At 33.8% G+C, this 19,178-nt stretch overlaps 1 protein-coding gene across 1 annotated transcript in view; it reads left to right on the top strand.

The window, feature by feature from the left end:
- The first annotated feature begins 14,523 nt into the window (after positions 1–14,523).
- LOC131063585 (lecithin-cholesterol acyltransferase-like 4) overlaps positions 14,524–19,178 on the top strand; it is a 102,126-nt gene continuing 97,471 nt past the window's right edge. The window contains exon 1 of the mRNA XM_059219805.1: positions 14,524–14,674. Coding sequence (XP_059075788.1) covers positions 14,569–14,674 — 106 coding nt within the window. The 5' untranslated portion in view covers positions 14,524–14,568. The remainder of the gene's footprint in view (positions 14,675–19,178) is intronic.

Below are 19,178 nucleotides of genomic sequence, written 5' to 3'. Positions count from 1 at the left end.
AAAACTAACACAATCCTTCTTTTTGCAAGTATCGTCAAATCCATGGTTGTTCCACTAATGAATTTTATTATTTAGCAGATAAATTTCAAGAAATTATAGTAACTGGTATCATTCAAATACTTGACAACAATAAGTTAAACTCTCATCATTCTCCTTTTGCATAACATTTAAGTTCCTATTATGTTGCTCCTCACTATGTGACATTAGTAGCTTACCTATTGGGGGCTCATTGTCATTCATAGTACAATTTCATGTGCAATCATACTTAGGTAGCAACAAAATAGCATTTTTATTCTAGTCTCCACACTTGGGGGCCACAAATATCCTTTCAATCATTCATTCTTTCTAATAATCCGCTTTTCCTTTGTGGAGTTGTATCTTTTCATAAATTGATGTCATTTATTGCATAGAATTATCCTTCATGAAAGTAAATGAGTGTTCCTTGTTTAGGATCTATTCTTCCTTGAAATGGTTTGTCTTCACATTGGAGAAGGTGTGTATTCTTAGTCCCCTTCTTCTTTCCAATATGTCATCTTTATTAAGGATCTCCTCTAATCTTGGAGGTAGGTATCTGTATGCAAAGATATCTTCCTCCTTTGACAATTACACATCCCTCAAAAGGGTCCATTTACATTTTTTGCAAGATATCTCTTTTACAAGTATCTCTATCTTTCTTAAAAGAAACAAAACATATTCAATAATTTTCCTTCCTAGCTTGGAATGCATGCATTGTTGATTTGGGAATATCTCCTTGGTGTTGAAGGTGGGTATCCTTGTTTCTATCTACCTTAAGACATCAACATAGGACTATAGCAGAATCTTAAGGGGGGCATATTACATATATGCTTCCTCCTAGTTGCATTTCAACTATTAATTATCAATTTGGGATTAATGCACCCTCATGCTTAATCCCCATTTTATTTGGGATTGTTGTACCCTATTGTTGCATTCCCAAAACTAGACACGCCATTTTCCAATTCCATGTCTTATATAGGTTGTTGCATGCTCGAAACTAGACTTAAAGTCTCAGACGAGAAGCTTAACTCCTAAAACTAGATGACACTTTAGCAAGATGAGTGGAACTGGCATAATACAACTTGCTAGACTATTCTGACTCTTCTTTCCTACATGGAACACCTAGCAAACATATCTTTCTAGCCCATGGAATCCATGTTCTTTCTTTCTCTCCCATGAACCCATAACATAACACACTTTTCTAGTGTTGGATCATGGTTTCTTATGCTTTCAATTGGCATATGTCCTTGTTTTTTTTTCTGTAAGTCCACTTGTTCTCTTGCGCTAACATGCCAAGAATGATATTAATGCTTGAGATATTTTGATTATTGAGGTCCCTTCAACTAGTTGACTTAGAGATTTGTGTTTTAGTACTAACATTGTTTTCTTTTGTTTATATTTTAAGGTTACTTGCATGGATTGATAGGATACTATGCTTGGGGGCTTGATGAACCCTCAACATTATCACATCCCTGGTTTGTCTTTCTCTCAGATGCTCTATCTCTTCATTTCTACTTTATCGAGAGTATGACTGTAAGATCATACTCCACTAAAGTGGGTGCTAATAGTAGCGTTATAAATTCTACACCTTTATTAGTGTGTCCATTTTCACACTCTCCAAGCACCTATTTTAGTACTTCCCTTTCTTCTATGCATTATATGACTTTTATTATAATTAATTAATATGTAATTCAATACTATGGGTCTTATTCCACTTTATTACATCATCACATTCTTATTTGGGCCCTTAATTCTAGGTGTGCCCTTTATTGTTATATCCCGATTCAATCCTTAATCTTACCCTAATTTCAACTCTTAAAACATATTTCGTATACCTATACATTATGGTTTGAACCACCAAGTTGATATCGACATTAGAATCTCATTATCTCACATCCCTAGAAATTCGAAAAAAAAGTTGATAGGATCGGGTAGTATACTACCTCATCCTGCACTTTTTTCCCCAAATTTCGGGAGGATAATTTGGCAGTCTTTTCTGATTCAAATCCCACTCTTTGTTAAAATATATTAATTCTAAGTTGGCCTAATGGTGATTTTAATTATGAAATCCTTATACAAGGGATCCCTCTCAATTCATTTTCATTATTACATTCTATTCTAACATTATCATCAATTCAAGGGCAATTCTTTTTCTCAAGAATAGATATGATTCAGGGAGAAACAAGATACATCAAGGTATCTTCGACTTATGTTTTATTTATGATTTCATGATGGATTTTATGTGATTTATCATGTTGTTGTATCAACACATGGAGGACTTATCCTAAGAATATTGTATCACTTGTCAAAGGTATAATCATCTACATTCAAGCATTCTAGCCTTGCCCTCTAAAGGAATGACTTTTCAATTTAGTTCAAGTTAGATTTATATTTCAATTACTTGGTTAATTCCAAACTTGGGGTCTAACCTAAGGCAAACCCCTATCAACAATCCCCTTTCTTTCCTCTTATATGCAATTATAGGTATCTGACGTAGCAGGAAATCTTTGGGAAGTCTTAGGAAGCAAGTACAGGTCTTCTCCAAGAATCTTAGCTTGGTTCTTAGGGACCAGGGTGTCCAATGCCTTGGTCTTCCTTGTTCAACCTCACATTTTAAGGTTTCTTTCTAGATTGCATCAGGATTCAGATCTTTAAATCACAACTCAATATACCGGGGTGTGCAACGCCCTAGTCCTATGAATTTAGCTTCAGATTTTAGTCACAGGTGCACAGTCATATTCCCTATCCACTTTTGTACCTATTGTGAATTTTTTGCTTCATTATCAATTATCATAATCAATCCAAGTTGCTAGTTCATGCATGTACCTTCTTACCTTAGATTTATCATTGCAATTCAAACCTAATTCAAACATAATTTCAACTCAAACAAAAGGGGAATATGACTCCAATCAACATTCAACCCTCTTCTTATTAAAATTGAGGTTGGATCTATTGAGTTCATCCTCCTCTTAATGTAATTGTATGCGAGATATGTCACTTTTTCTAGTTTACATAGCCAATCTTGTGAAACCCTCTTTCCATCCATTACACTACCAAAGACTTTTCAAGTTTTTTCTTTTTCAATTTCTTCTTCCAAACTTTCTTGGAATTATCCTTTTAGCTTACAGGATTGCTCCCTTTGTTCTTAGGTACAAAACTATTGAAAAATTAGCTTCTACAATTTCTTGTCATGTGATGTCAAATTTGTTGCACTTGTGGAAAATGATATTAAAACCAAATAATGGAGCAAACACATTTTTGCTAACAAAATTATTTCTTGTAACTGGACCTCTTCAAAAGTCCATTGCCTTATGACCAAAATTATTGCAATTAAAATAATAAGCAAAAATAAAATAAAATCGAACTTGGTATTGAATCCTTATCCTCTTGGTGCTTGCCTTCTAGATCTTTTATTACTTTTGAACTTTAATGAAACCATCCTACATCTTCTTTCTCTCTTCAGTTGTCACAATTTGTTTTGTTTTTTTAAGTTTCACACCCTTTCTCTTTTGCACCCACTGCTTTTAGCCTCACAAATTGCTCTACACGTTTTCCCCTTTTGTTCTTCAATAAAGGCTATGTCAGTTTTGATGTGCAATGATCTTTGACTTCTAATAATTTGATCCAACATTCTTGTATTGTTCTCAAATTTCATCTTCAACTGATTATTTTCTTTTTTAAGATCTTTTCTTAATACAACAATTTTTGCTTCTAGCTTCTCACTATCCTTGTCTTTATTTTACAATTTTTTTGTCAACACATATTCAATTCTTTTTGCTTCTTGTATTTCAAGTTTCAGTTTAATGATTGTTCTCTCTACTTTTTCCAATTTCTAAGATAATTTCTTAGGGTTTTTCACTTTCTCAAGTAACCTCCTCTTTAGTCCTTTCATCTCATAGAAAAGTAGCTTTTTAATTATGCAACCATCATCTTCTTCATCATCTATTTCAATTCTAGTATTATCATCCAGTGTCTCCAACACCAAGAATAAGGATTTCTCACCACTATTTTTGGTAGTATTTTGATCTTCTTCTTCATTAAATGATTTGGTGTCTTTATTCAGAGAGAAACATTTTTTATTCTTGTTAAACTTCTTCTTTTTGTTGAAATACTAGAACTTCCCATTATTTTGACTTTCACTATAGGAATCCTTGTAGGGACACTTAACCATGAAATTTCATATTTCTTCATAATTAGAAAATTTGAAAGGTATCTTACCTTTGCATTTTCTAAAACCTCTTTGTAGTCTTCTAATAAAATTAACAACTTCTGGGTCTAATTCACCATCATATTTTGACTCATATTCCTTCTTAGATGCCTTGAAAGTTGTCTCTTTTGCAAAAAAACAAATTATTGTCTAATCTTATCTCAAAAGTGGTTAGAGATCCATGTAATTCATCCATTGTCAGTTTGTTCAAATCCTTAGCTTCTTTAATAGCAATCACTTTGGGAAAGACTCTTGATGGTAAGGATCTAAGAACCTTTGTCACAACACATGGGTTCCTTCAACTCTTCACCCAGTCCTTTAATGGAGCAATCTATCTCGTCAACCCAAAGCATAAATACAACAATACTTTCATCCTCCATCTCTAAGGCTTCAAATTAAGCTTTGCAAGTTTGAAGCTTTGCTTCCTTAACCTTCTCGTCTCCTTCATAGATTGTATGCAATTTGGTCCACATTGTTTTAGTTGTCTTAGATTGCATTACCTTTATATATTAAGAATTAGTCAAACTACAAATGATTGAATTTTTAGCTCTAGCATTATTTTCCTAGGCTTTCTTAGTAGTCACATCCTTTGGGGACTATCCAGAAACACATATCTGTCTATCATAAATAACCAAACTTATAAACCTAAAGCCATCAAATAGGATTCCATCCTTCCACTCCAAAATCTGTTATTTGATCCATCAAATAATGGAGGGAGCATGATTTACAAATAAACCTTATGAAGTAGCTGAGTGTGCCATATTGAATCTACCTCAATCTATTAGGAGTTATCCAAGGAACCTTGCTCTGATACTAATTGAAGGGCACACACTATGTTGAGAGGGGGGTGAATCAATATATCCAATTTTCACTAAAGCTCAGCATTAATTACCATAAATAACTTATCAATTCAAATTTCTAAACTCGATTCACTTAAGTATCTTAATTTTGTAACAAACAACTTGTAAATCAACACACATTCACACAATGTACACCATATATACATAGAAACCTAGGATAGGAAAAAACACGATGATAATAGCTTCCTGGGTCTATTGTTTAAATCAATGTCACAAATAATGAATTACTTACATAGATAGAGTAGGACCAACCTATTAGAGACAAAAATATCCTTATATAATGTGAGCACCAACCCATTTGAGACACTAGTCTCAAATGCTTAGATTTGAGCAACAACTTGGTAGCTAGGACCTTAATCTCAACAATATGAATGATATAGTTTAGGATCTTCAATATAAAAATTACCTTTGATCTGCTTCAACTCACTCTCCTCTAATACCTAAGATATTCTAATAATGATGCACTTGAATAGAGAACTCATGCTCTATCTCATTCTTCAACTCACTCAATATGAATTTGTATCATCCAAAGTACATCAACATCATCACCTATATACTTGAAATGCATTTAGGACACTCATATATATGTGTCACAAATACAATTTATAATTATAAGTCGGCCACACAACTTTCCTTCATCGAAATATGTAATAGGCTAGGTCCGAATAAGCCCTCACACACATCAATATACAACAACACACCACACACTTCCAAGGAAGCTTAAGTCCTAAATGTTATCCACGTGTAATCTTCGCTACAAGCACACACTACACTCCATCTATTGGTTGACCAAAATAGATGTGCAATAGGTCTTACCTAAAAGCTTATGCACAATTGCACATGAGGAAGAATGTTAAGTAGATCCTACTAAGGATAAATCTGATCATAAGGATCATTCACCCTAAATGTCAGACATCATATACTCAAAACACCAATTTTATCATTTTGGAACACAAACCGAGTTTGTTACCAACATAGTAACAAACTTACAAACACCATCTTCCGCCACCCCAGAATTTTGGAAATTCTACATATATGTTGAACTTGTGTAGGCATACTCTCCATTCAAACCGTAAGTCCCAATCTCAAGTATTAGCAAATGCATCTCTTTGCAAGTTACTAGAGAAAGCATATAGACTAGGTAACTACAACCAAATTTATGGAACAAACTTCTATCGGCACTAAAGGATGCCCTAAGATAATGTCTTGACCAATTTTGTAGTCATATCAATCAATAAGATTGCATAAGGCTATCACTGTTTAAAATGCTCTGACATAAAAATGACAGTGACACAAATCTCGAACAATTTGGATACCTTAGGAGTAATTAGCATGACTACAACACCAATAAGAACATTTTCCCAACATTTGTCCAACAATCTCTTACCAAGGCAACTTCCCTTTTGACATTAAAGAAAACTTATGTTCAATAATAAATTGTACAAAAGAGGAGGATAATATGAAATGTGCTACAAATAATTTATAATACTTGAGAATAACAAACCTTTTTGAGGGGTAAACTTCCACATATTTCCAATGAGAACATAATTCATAATCTAGTGAACAAATGACTAGACACAACCTACATATGCCCTACTTATACCCAGGATGTCACCTAGGTTAGTAGATAACCACACATAAGCCCTAGGCTAGCTTGAATAACTAAAAAATAATATGATAATGATAATATGACTTAATATGTCTTGTAACATTCTTGAAATATAGTGCAATACAAGATGTGTAGACCACTTAAAGGGAGGACTATATTAATTGTCTACCCTCTCATTATAGGACAATTAACAACATGGACCTCACTTAATTTTTTTTTGCTTGATATATTAGCAAGTTTCTTTATTTGTGCAGCCATTGTTCCCATCTTCTCTTCAAGACAATAATTGATGAATCATATGGCTTAGGTTTTGCAATAACTTCTAAGTGTAGAGATATCTCGAGTGCATCCTTCCAATTGAGGACCATTCACTATGCCAACTCATTCCTAACATGGGGAATATAGTCCCTAATAGAATTCCTTCTATAATGCCACACAAATTATATGTGGTGTTTTGGTGATCACGTCCTTGAAAATATTAATTATAATTTTAGACAAATCCCACAAGAGCCTACTAAATGGTCTTCAAAGTATCTATATTTTGATGTGCAAATTTTAAAAAATAAATTTCTTGAAGGAACATGTTTTTACATCTACTTCTACATCCTTTGTAACTGTAAGATCAAATTTTAAGTGCTAGCCTTATGCACATCCTCCAAGTGTCATTGAAAACAACCAAATTTGACACATTGGATTAGTAACATTATTTGGTGTCCAATAAATTTTATATGCTTTTCATTGGCATGATGCATCCTCGTTTCCATTAATAGTACAAACATTAAACTATGTGGTCTCATAAACAATAATTAGTGGTGAATTTCAAGCATGCTCACTTATAACAAGATTTTATGTTATCTTCTAATGTATTTTCCTATTCAATTATTCTAAATATTTATACTATCCCATCAACTTCTCATAACTCTATATGCTTTGTTCAATGAATCTAGCTACAATTACAAGCAGTGGTGGATTTTGCATGCTCACTTCTAACATGCTTCTAAGTTATATTCTAATGTATTTTCCTATTTAATTATTCTAAATATTATTGCTATTATATCAAGCTCTCATAACTCTATTGTTTTCTCAAGGCCTTTTTCAATGAATCTAGCCACTTCATTGTTATCACTAAGATAAATACATTGATAATAGTGATCTATGCTAGGTGGAGTTGTTAGAGCATGACTAGTTCTTTTCCATTAGAATGCAAATGTTAAATAACACTATCTTTTTCTAGGTGAAACATATACACACCTATATGCATTTCACCAATGAATGCATCGAATTGTATCGTTGCATGCAAATAACTTCCTTCAATGCTATTCATGACCATAGAGGTTTCTTCACCTTCCCCAAAATTCCCTCTTCTATGTTACTCCTTTCTTGGTGTGCATCACATCCTTCTACTAATCATGACTTTATGTATTTGATTGAATTTCTCTCAACATTATATTCTAGGAATTCTTTTGACCATTTACCCTCAAATCATCAACAACACATTGCCCTTAGTGCCTTCCCTCTTCCATGTGGCTTAAGATTACTTCATATCAAGTGTCTCGATACTCTTATCAACCAACAACATCTTTACCCATAATGCAATTAAATCATTTTTTTTAATATGAGACTACAAACTTAGTAAGTACCTTCTCAAAATAAAAATAATTGGTAATTGAAAATTCCAAGATATAGCTTTCTTTCTATCATAATTCTCACAAACATATTTCCATGTCACAAGTATAAATTAAAATTCTAAGTTGTTTGATGCAAGTGTATTGTATACTATCATCCTCTTGAACTCTAGTATATCAATATAATAACCATTAAACAAATGACTTGGCATTTCAACAAAGAAAAATTCATACAAATCATCATATAATGCACACATTTACCATTCATTTGACAATCCATCAACTAGCGCCTCTTGTCATACATACTCCAAACATTTTCCTTTGAATCACCAATTGGTCTCACTATGTATTACTTGCCACATACCTCATATTTTACATAGATCAACACAGGGCCTTGGTGGGCGAACCAGAATGTTGAGAAAAATCCATATTCATGTGTAATACCAATAGTTCAACATTTAGTTAGCTTGACACATTGACATGACATTTTGGAGGCTACTCACCCAAGGTGCATGAGGGATTTGAAATCTTATGTGAGATCTCTATCCAAATCATAAGCAAAAAGAAACAATAGTCACTTACATAGTAATAGATCTAGACACAAATATGCATTGAAAATATATATAGTTATTAGCTCCAATATTATAACTTAGATATAAAAAGATAAATACTAAGATCATATGGCCAATCTTTCTATTCTCATATATATCCTTTATAAAGATAGGAGGCATGTTCATACAGATTTGCAAGAGCCTCCTTAATGTTAAGTATGTTTCTCTTGCTAGTTAAATAAATTTACACATAGCTCAACTACATGTTATCCTCTTATCTATAATAATATTAGTTACATTTAGGTTGCAATATACATATCATTTGGAGACAGTAGATAAAACAATGCGAGGCTATTCCTTTTGTTTTACATCAATATATTAAATTTGTTTAGGAAGGAAAGGTAGTCAAAATTGAAAGAATTCACTATAATCTAGTATTTTATGTAAGTCATTCGATATTAGATACAATTGTAAAAACACCAAATGATGTACTATGTGAGAGAGATAAACCCCCATGGAAGACAAGAAATGTAATTAATGACAACAAATCTTATTTGCTGAATTTTGCTCGATTCAAAGTGAAGCATACTTAAATTAGAGAAGGTAGTTTTGTGTCATTGATGCAATGACTAATTTTGGTCTCAATCTTTAAGATTATAAGTATTCAATATATGATAGGGAGATTTTGACTAAGGTTAAGGAGATTCTCTCTAATGACAAATATAATTTGTAGTCACATAAATCTGTCCATTTTTAATTAAATGAACATTTGCTATTTATTTGATTAAAAACCCACTAGCCATCAGTTAATTAAATTAACATTTAATTAATTCATCTTCAAAATATTCTCTTATTAATTAAATAAATTATTCAATTTATTTTAATTAATTCATTAAACCAAATTCACAATCAATTAAAAGAATAAATTCTATTTATTCAATTTAATCACCTTTCCTCTTTTAAATAAATTAAATAAAACATTTATTTAAATCATTAAAATCCCCCCCACTTGCATTCTCCTAAAAATGCAACTTGCACCTATTTGTTGAAATAAATGAATTTTATTTCAATAAAAATCCTATCTTCTCTCACCCACCAAACCCACTTGCAATCCTAATTCCCTTCTAGATTCTTCTAAACCCTTCCTAATTATCCTAATCCATCCCCTAATTATTGTCACATTCCTAAGCAACTTAGAGTCACTTATCAAAGAATTCAAAGTCTTTGAAAAACATTAAATGCTTTGTGTGTTCAACAATTTAACCTCTAAAGTCTTCCAAACCACTAATGGCTCTTACATGATCATTAAAGGCTCTTACATGACCATTTATGGTTAAATCCACTTGCACCCATGGTTAGGGACTTTGACCCCTAACTCAACCCTCGTGTAACCCATGCATCTCCTCAAGCATTTATTGCTTTGACCATGGTTATCCTCACTAACTCTTGCACAAGAGTTTACCCATTGGATAAAAGCATTATTCTTTGGATAATGAATTTATTCATTCAACTCAACCTTAAACTCACCTCCCAAGTTAACCCTCAGGTCATGTCAAGCATTTAATGCTTCTTCCCTCTCCTCTCAACCCATCTCATGTTGACACTTGTCATTCTGGGATTGGGTTGAAAGTCCCCACACAGATCATAAACCATTAAATCATTACCCTTGTTGAGATTACTCAATCTCAACCATCCATTGCTCCATTTTTCCTATAAATAGAGCCCATTTCTTCATAATCCAGATCCTAAAAACATGTATGCATTTACATTATAGTCATTTTTAGAGAGCATTTAGCATAAATCAATCATATTCACTCTTTTGGTTTAAAATCAACACTAGCTAATTAGATAATCTCTTATTTTAACTTTTGTTCACATTTGCATAGCATTTAGTTAAATCATCTTTCATCTTGAACCTCCATAAGGCATCCATAGTGCAAAAAGCTGTTGAGAGCTACACTAATTTGGAACTTGGAGAGGATAGGAACAAGGGAGGAGGAGCTACAAGCATGGTGGAAGGCATTTGGAGATGTCTTCTTGCATTTATTTTCATAGTTTAATGCTTCATTATTCTTTTAGTGTCTCTCTTGGTATGCCTGCTTAGACCAGTCTTTGTTTGATTAACAGTAACATTTCTATTTGTTTCTTGTGCTTCTTATGTGTTATACGACCACAGGTTTTTGTCTAACATATCCCATTTTGCAGAGCATCATAATTTATACCCATGGATAATAAAAGGAAGTTAGGGACTAATTCTTTTATTTGGATAATTAATAGTATGGTGGTTAACTATTAAGGTGCTCGAATGCATGGATTGAGCAATTTAAAAGGGAACAATATGAATAGCTAGAAATGTAATATCACCTTAAGGATTCTTAAATAGGTTTATAGAAATTTGATTGATATTAACATGATTGAGTGGTATATTCCTTTCTCCCTATGGCAAAATAAGTTTTAAGACTTGTAAGAATTATTTAATCACTAAGTTTGGGAGTGTGAATAATCACATCACATATAGTGAAATTAAAAAGAGAATATTGTGTGATTTTGAAAAATACAAGCAAGACAAAATATATAAAAGATTTATCCAATGTTTATTTTGTGGATTGAAACATCATGATGCCACTTCAATTTTCTCTTGTACAATGAGAAGAAAGAAAGGTAATGCGATATTCATTATGGGATGGTAGGGTTCCATTCAATATTTTGTTGTTAATACTTGTCTTTTTTTCTCTACATCTCTGGCTATGTGTCTTGCTATTGGAAAGCTTCCATGGGGAGTCAACGACTAAGGGTGAACCTTGTCTCTTCTTCAATGCTAAAAAGAATGTCAAAATATGGGAAATATTTGAAAGAGGGGGTTTCACTCCCTTATTTTGTGTTATGATCTATATTTTAATGAATATTTAACCTCTCACTTTGTAATTTCATGGAAAAAAGGCTCAATGACTAAAGGGGGGGTTAGTTTTATTGTCAATGAGGTGATGATAACTAAGGTGGTTGGCCTTACTTGTGAAGGTGAAGAGAATCAACAAGATGAGCTATTACAAATTTATTGAGGATTTCTTAAAGAAAGGTGAAAAATCAAAAGACTTCAAAATGACTACATTAGAGAGGAGATATTTATGTCATGACACATGCTATTTTTGCACAAAGTGAAGTATTTACATTAGAAGGAAGATTTAAAACTATACATAGGTATCAATTTCCACTCCTTGACCACCTTAAACATGAAATATTATAAGTGTGCATTCTTATTTGTTGTCTTCCTTATAAAAATGTGTTGAAAGAGGGGCTTATCTTCTCTGTATCAACAATTGACATTCACTTTGTACCATTATAGTTTGAGTTTCACCCTTGTCATCAACTCTTAGGGTAAAAAAACCCAATGTGCAAATTACTTCAAATAGAAACTTAAAGGTATTTGTTAGAATCTTAAGGGGAATACCAATAGCCTCACCACCCTTGCTAAGGTCTTGAAGGGGAAAAAACCTAGCCCTAATTAAATCCTGGAAATCCCTCCCATAATTATTAACCTTGTTTTTGTGGAGAACAAAAAAGAAAATTATCTTTTTAGATAACCTGTCGAATGTTTTAAAAAGTCCCTTGGCTACTAATCTCACCTCCATTTCAAAAAGAAAGACTTCCTTTATTTATATCATCCATGATGAGCCCCAGTTAGAAACAAAAGCTAAAAAGAACCACTCTATTGAGGTTAATAAGGGTTCCAAGAGTTTCAAGGGAAAGAAGAGAGTTGGTTAGAAGGACAAAGTTAAGGCCATAAAGGAGCAAGCTATTGACATATCAGATGAGGAAGAGTCTAATAAGGGTGAAAAGGAGCTATTGAGTGGAAGAAGATCTACCAAATTGGCGAAGGCCTATTGAAGTGAAAATAATAAATTGTCTAATATGAAAGTAAAAAATGTCGAGATTGATTATGAAGGGGAGTTTAATGAGGTCAAGGACTTCCTCTCTTCTTCAAGTGAGGAACCTGATAGTAAGTTAAAGGACATGGTTGACCTTAACCAACATGATAATGATGATGCTTCTCTTTCTCTTTCTCCTCATAATTTGGTGTAAGAATTTCCTTTTGGGGATGAGGAGAAGTCAGAGTCTAGGAAAGATGACACTAATACCAAGGATGATCAAGAGGAGTAATATAAGATTGAGCAGATTGAATAGTACGAGGACTTGTTGGACATGTATTATGTAGAAACTGAGGAAATTCGAAATAGAGTTTGCACCATGGAAAAGGGCTAGGAAAGAGCAAGAGGATTGCAAAATCTGTGATAAAAATGGGATAACATATATAATACTTTGCATCTATATCATAATAGACCAACGAAAATTGAGAAATCCTTCCCCGAGCTTGTGAAAATTATTGATTTGACATTATGAAAAAATCTGTGATAAGGGTGGCGAATGGATAGTCAAAGGTTAAGAAGAAGAAAAAGAAACAAAGTGAGGAGGAAGACTAGCTGGAGACTATCAAGAAGCACAAAAAGACTAAGCATACTCTAAATATTGCTTGTTGGTAGGATTCTATGGACCCTTGTCAAAAGACTGGAAATATCTTTGTTAAGTCTGTTTTTTGTGTTTTCCAGTAGTGCTATATGTTAGTTGTTTGTTGATCAGGTTTGGTCTGGAGACCAAATTTTTGGTGTGGTTTGTTAATACTCTATTTTGTAATGTTTAAATTTTTGTAATTGAATTTACAACCCTCCTATACTTAATCTCTCAAAAAGAATTACAACAACCAAATAACATCATTACATGAATCCCAAAACATATAATCTACATTCCAACAAATAAATATATAAAATTTGAGACAACAAATACAATATAATTGTGTAAGTGACACTCAATTTCAAATCCAATTAATAGTATCAATAAAAACTATAAGAAAATTCAAAATTGTAATATAAATATTTAAAAAATGAAGTCATTATAAATTTGCTTATCCATTGGCAGGGGCTAATAAAGTTTTTTGCACGAAACTCTTCTAAAATAATAATAATAATAATAATAATAATAAAACAAATACTTCTTTGCTTGAGGAGATGCTTTTCCGCACCTCCTTATGAACACTTCCAAATTTGGTGATGGGGAAGATCAAGCGGGGGACAACTCTGAGATTGCGTGCAGTACATCAATTTAAGAAGAGCAGCTTATTTTAGGGAGGAATAATCCATTTCAATTGGCCGTCCATAATCAAGTTCTGCTCTCACAGGTCAGTGCTTATTTCTTCATTTGCTCAAGAAGTTTCTGTTTAATTTATTTTCCAATTGAAAATGTTATGTTTTTTCTTTTTGTTTCCTTTGATTCTTCTGTTTTCTAGAGATATTGGTGTATGCGCAAGTGTTTGCTACGGATTTTATCAACCATGCTTAGGGTTTCATGTTTTTGGTGATCTGCTGATTAATTAGCAGAGGTTGGGTTCTGATTTGTCCTTCTGTTTCCTATTGGATTCGGCCTAAAAGTCTTCTGAAATCTATTAGATTCTGTGAATTCATGAAATTTTATTGTGAGCGTCAGCTTAGTGATGCCTAAGATGCAGGGTCAGTGCTTGACCTTCGTTTGCTTGGTAAATCTTGGGCAAAGTCGTGGGTTGCCTGTGGCACGGTGTGTTGTAAGTTTGAATTTGTAAAAACTTGCCATAATTGAATGTACATCACCGATTCAGCACATACTTTCCGGAGCTATGTATTGCCTTAACGCAGTGATGGTATATGAGCCTCGGTTACTCTTGCATAAATGTTCCCGCTACTCTTACATCATAAGTCTTTGGACACACGGGAGTACTCCTGGTGAACATAATGTTTTCAATCAATTGTAGAAATGTTGGCGACTTATTATGCCTATTTTGCAATATCTGTCAAGTGGGGAAATTTGCATCAAAATGTCTATATTTCTCTCGATTCCTTCAAATGTCTGTCAATAATAAGTAGCATATTGGTTTGATTTTGGAGGATGTTAACTGCAACGGAAATATTTGAATTATGAAACATTAAAAAAAAAAAAAAGAGCTGGCAACAGCAAAATCTGTTCTCTTGTTCTCTTGTCCTGATGATGAATCATGGTGTTTGATCCGAAATGTTGGCAACAACAAAATCTACACAGTCAAATTCAGAAGAATCACAAGCACATTCAGAAGAATCACAAACACATCATTATGGACTCTGGAAATTTCATGAATTTAAGAAAAAAGTATTCATTCAGAAGAATCACAAACACATCATTATGGACTCTGGAAATTTCATGAATTTAAGAAAAAAATGTTCAGTTAGACACTCAGAAACAAAGATGGCTTGATCTTGATGCAGGAGCATGCTATGCCTATTGGCATTTTCATAACTGTCATATTCAATAAAGTTACAGTTTATTCTAGTATCTGTAAAAAAGCTGTAGATATGCAGAAGTTGGATTAAGGCCTCTCTTAGGACATGTCCATAGCTTTCCAGGTTAAAACGTTTAATTAGGTTAAACCATTTAATTAAGTTGGAGTGCAAAGTCACGGGAGTAGAAGCTTTTTTTCAATTATATTGTGATAAAATTTTACAAAACTAGGAAGTGTTGAAGCTTGAACAATCACTTATCAAAGCACAATTTAAAAAACGCATGTGCTAAGCAGCCTCCAAAGCACTATCTAATTCAATTGACTGAGTTCTGTGCCAGGTGGGAATTAAGCCACTTCTAGGAGTTCACAAAAATGATACAACTTAAAGTCACTTTCTTTAGCTTTTAAATAAAGCTAGAAAGCAAAGGTCTCATTTAGGCTTAGAAGAGCCCCTCAGCAAAGGTGTTTCCAACATATTTTTCTTCTCTAGCCATAGCCTCACCAGCTTCCACATCAGCAACTATCATCTTCAATGCCAGGACCTAGTGCATCTTACGGTCTGCCTTTGTTGTCCCTGTGCGTCAATTTTATCCAATAACCCCTGTACAGTGTTCACCATCTCAAGGACCTTGTTCTTGGTTATCCTTTCTTCAAAAGATGGAAAAATCCCTTGATATCCAGTAGCTGGAATTGGATGGCTTACGAGTAATGAATCTTAAGAATGCTCATGTAGGAGGAGACCTGACTCCACTGAATTGAGAGAGGATCATTGTTTACTGGTTCCTGGAGCCTTTGCTGCTCTCTATTCTATCAGTTATCTCTTGGAGAGTTGAAGGACTGGTTTTATTTTTCTCTTTCCAACGTGTTTTCATCACCACCGAGCACAGTATCTACCGGCTCTTGACTGGCTCTTGAACATCATCCCTGAGTACCAGAGGATCAGTTTGGAAGGTTCAAAGAATATTATCTAGCAACCCCCTGTTTATAGTCATCTAAACCTGTTCTTGGATTTCTCTGTCAGTGTCGTTGTCAATACTATAATTTTTAATTACATCCCAGCCCTCTTTATCAACCTCTACATTCATGAACGAGGATTGATGTGTGTCCAATCTGGAATGTGAGAGATATATGCCTACCTTCTAATGTCAATCATGTATTCTGGGTCAAACATTAATTACACATTGCTAAAAAACTTTTGAGTTCTGCATCAGGATTCTTCAGATGCAATTCATTTTGCAAAGCAATTTAAGAAAGGCAACTTCACTGGTAAAGTTAGTACACACTCTTCTTCCCTCTTCAAGGATATTATTTTTTCTCTCTTTCCATTGTAACTACAAATATTTAGTTGACAGAATTCAAGCTTCAATTTTCTATACAAAAACTGGGTTTGACAGCAATTGTGGCACATGATACCAAAGACAATGTCATTCCAAGCTAGATTCTTTTGATTGTTATTATACTTAGCTCCCTAAAAGAAAATTTTTCCAGGTAAATTTAGCAAACAAGCAATCAAAATATTTAGAAAATTCTCAACCAACGTGACTGCTGTCCTAATGTTGTATATATATTTTTAACATTGCATCAATCACATGGCAGTTGTAACTTGAAAGCAACGGAAGCATAAAAAACAAATGAACAGAAAATTACACCTTCAAATCAGTTTTTCATTCTCTTTGAAAAGCTTACAAGGAAACCTCTACACACTGTTTACCACAGCTGCACAGTAATTTATCATTATATATTATTCTTCTATCTTGTGCCTATCTTTATACCATTTAGCATAAATTCTAATCTTCAAAAAGCTTTTACTCTTGCAAGAGGTGAGTTGAAAGTAAGTCTAAATCATCAATGTATTATCTACACTTTATTAGTGTTAATTAGCTAAATAAAAGACTTTCACTTTTTACTGAAAAGTGAAATGCAAAATAGAATAACTCTAACCACTTCCAACATGTTCCCACCAAACTTGTGTGGAAGTTCCTATCCAAGAGAAAATAGTCAACATTCACTCGTAGCGAGTAAGTAATTTTGCACCAATCCAAGTTTGTCTTTGAATGCTTCAAAGTTCTCTTTTGTTAAGGGCTTGGTCAGAATATCAACCACGTGTTGATCTGTGGTAATATACTAAAGTGTAATTGCTCTCTTTTGAATCTCATCTTGAATGAAGTGATATCTGATCTCTAGGTGCTTAGTCTTGTCATGAAACATTGAATTCTTAGAGAGTTTGACACAACTTTGATTATCACAGTAAATGATCATGGGATCCAATTATGATCAAACATTCCTGTAAGTAACTTGTGAAGCCAAATGGTCTCACAACTATCAGTAGTTGCTGCCATGTATTCTGCCTTTGCTGAACTAAATGCCACAAATGTTTTCTTCCTGCTGAACCCAACCTAAAGCAACACCTCAAGGTGCACTTCCTATCTATTGCACTACTTGCCCAATCTGAGTCTGAATATCCTTGCAACTTCATGTCACCATCTCCAAGATATCTCAAAGCATACTCCACTATGCTCCTCAAATATTTGAGCACATGTTTTGTTGCTACCCAATACTCATGCCTTGGTTCCACCATGAATTGACTCAAGATGTTTATTGCAAAACATATAAATGGTCTATGTTGAGCAAATATGCCAAGGAATCTATCAGCTGCTTGTACAATATGATACACCAACTTTGAACCTATAGTTGTCACCTTATTTGGATTAGTGATCATAGGTGCCGCCTTAGGTGCAATTCTCCATCAGGGGTCACTTTAGGATCTCAATTGCATGCTTAGCTTGCCCGACAAAGGTCTACCATGATGTCTGCCAAACTTTTAAACCTAAGATGTAATGCATCATGCTGATGTTCTTCATCTCAAACTTAGTAGCTAAATTTATTTGCAGCTTGTAGTCAGTTATTTTGCTCTTGTAATAAACAAGTGATCTGCATATAACACCAAAATAAGTAGATCAGTCCCAAGACTCCCAACTATTGTATATATAGATCTGCTGTGCTTTTGGTAAAGCACATACTTCACAGATATTCATCTATCTTGGAATACCAAGCTCTTAGTGCATGTTTGAGTCCATATAAGGATTTCTTAAGCCTGCAAACATGTGATTTCTACCCATTTACCTTGAAACCTCTAGGTTGCTCTATATACACACTTCTTCAGTGATACCGTTAAGAATAGCTGTCTTAACTTCCATCTGATGTATCTTCCATCCCATAAATGAAACTAAAGACATAACTGTTGTAATGGAATTGTATTTAGCAACTAGAGCAAATGTCCCCTCATAGTCCACTCCCTCTTTTTGGGAGAACCCCCTTGCCTCAAACCTCGCTTTGAATTTCTCTATATTGTCATTTGCAATGTGCTTGATTTCGTAGAGCCACTTGGAACTCACAACTGATCTCCCTTTTAGTCTTGGCATTGTTTCGTGCCCCATTCTTGATGATGGATGTGTATTCCTCCACCATAGCATCCTGCCAAACCTACTTGTCTGCTACTTCTTAGAAGCTGGAAGGCTCTAAATCTATGACGCTACTCATCAATGCCATGTATTTGGAAACCCTTTTGAAAGATTACTCTCCTTCAGTGTGCTCATGGGAACCAAAGTTGTTTTTGAGCATCCCTCATTGTGAACCATCAAGGTCTACTAAGAGATGTAGAAGGGACTAAAATCTCGTTTGAAGATTGTTGTTTTGAATTTTAAACAATTGGTATCTTTGAAGACAAAGACTCAACCTTTGGACCTTCTTGCTCCTCATCTTTTGTTACTGGAATGAGCTCATGGGACTTCTTGGATGGAGAATCTTCCTTAAACTTTACATTTTTTTACTGACTACGACCTTCCATTGCTCTAGAATATAGACCTAGTAGGCCCTTGAAGTCCCATTGTAAACTAAAAATAAATCAAAGGTTCCAACTTGGTTCCCTTCTTTACTGGTTTATGAATATCAATTGGACAACCAAAGATGCGGAA

Source organism: Cryptomeria japonica, chromosome 4 (genome assembly GCF_030272615.1).
Source record: "Cryptomeria japonica chromosome 4, Sugi_1.0, whole genome shotgun sequence".
In the NCBI taxonomy this organism is placed as follows: Eukaryota; Viridiplantae; Streptophyta; class Pinopsida; order Cupressales; family Cupressaceae; genus Cryptomeria; species Cryptomeria japonica.
Note: the sequence above shows the minus strand (reverse complement) of the source record. Positions and strands in the feature narration are given on the sequence as shown.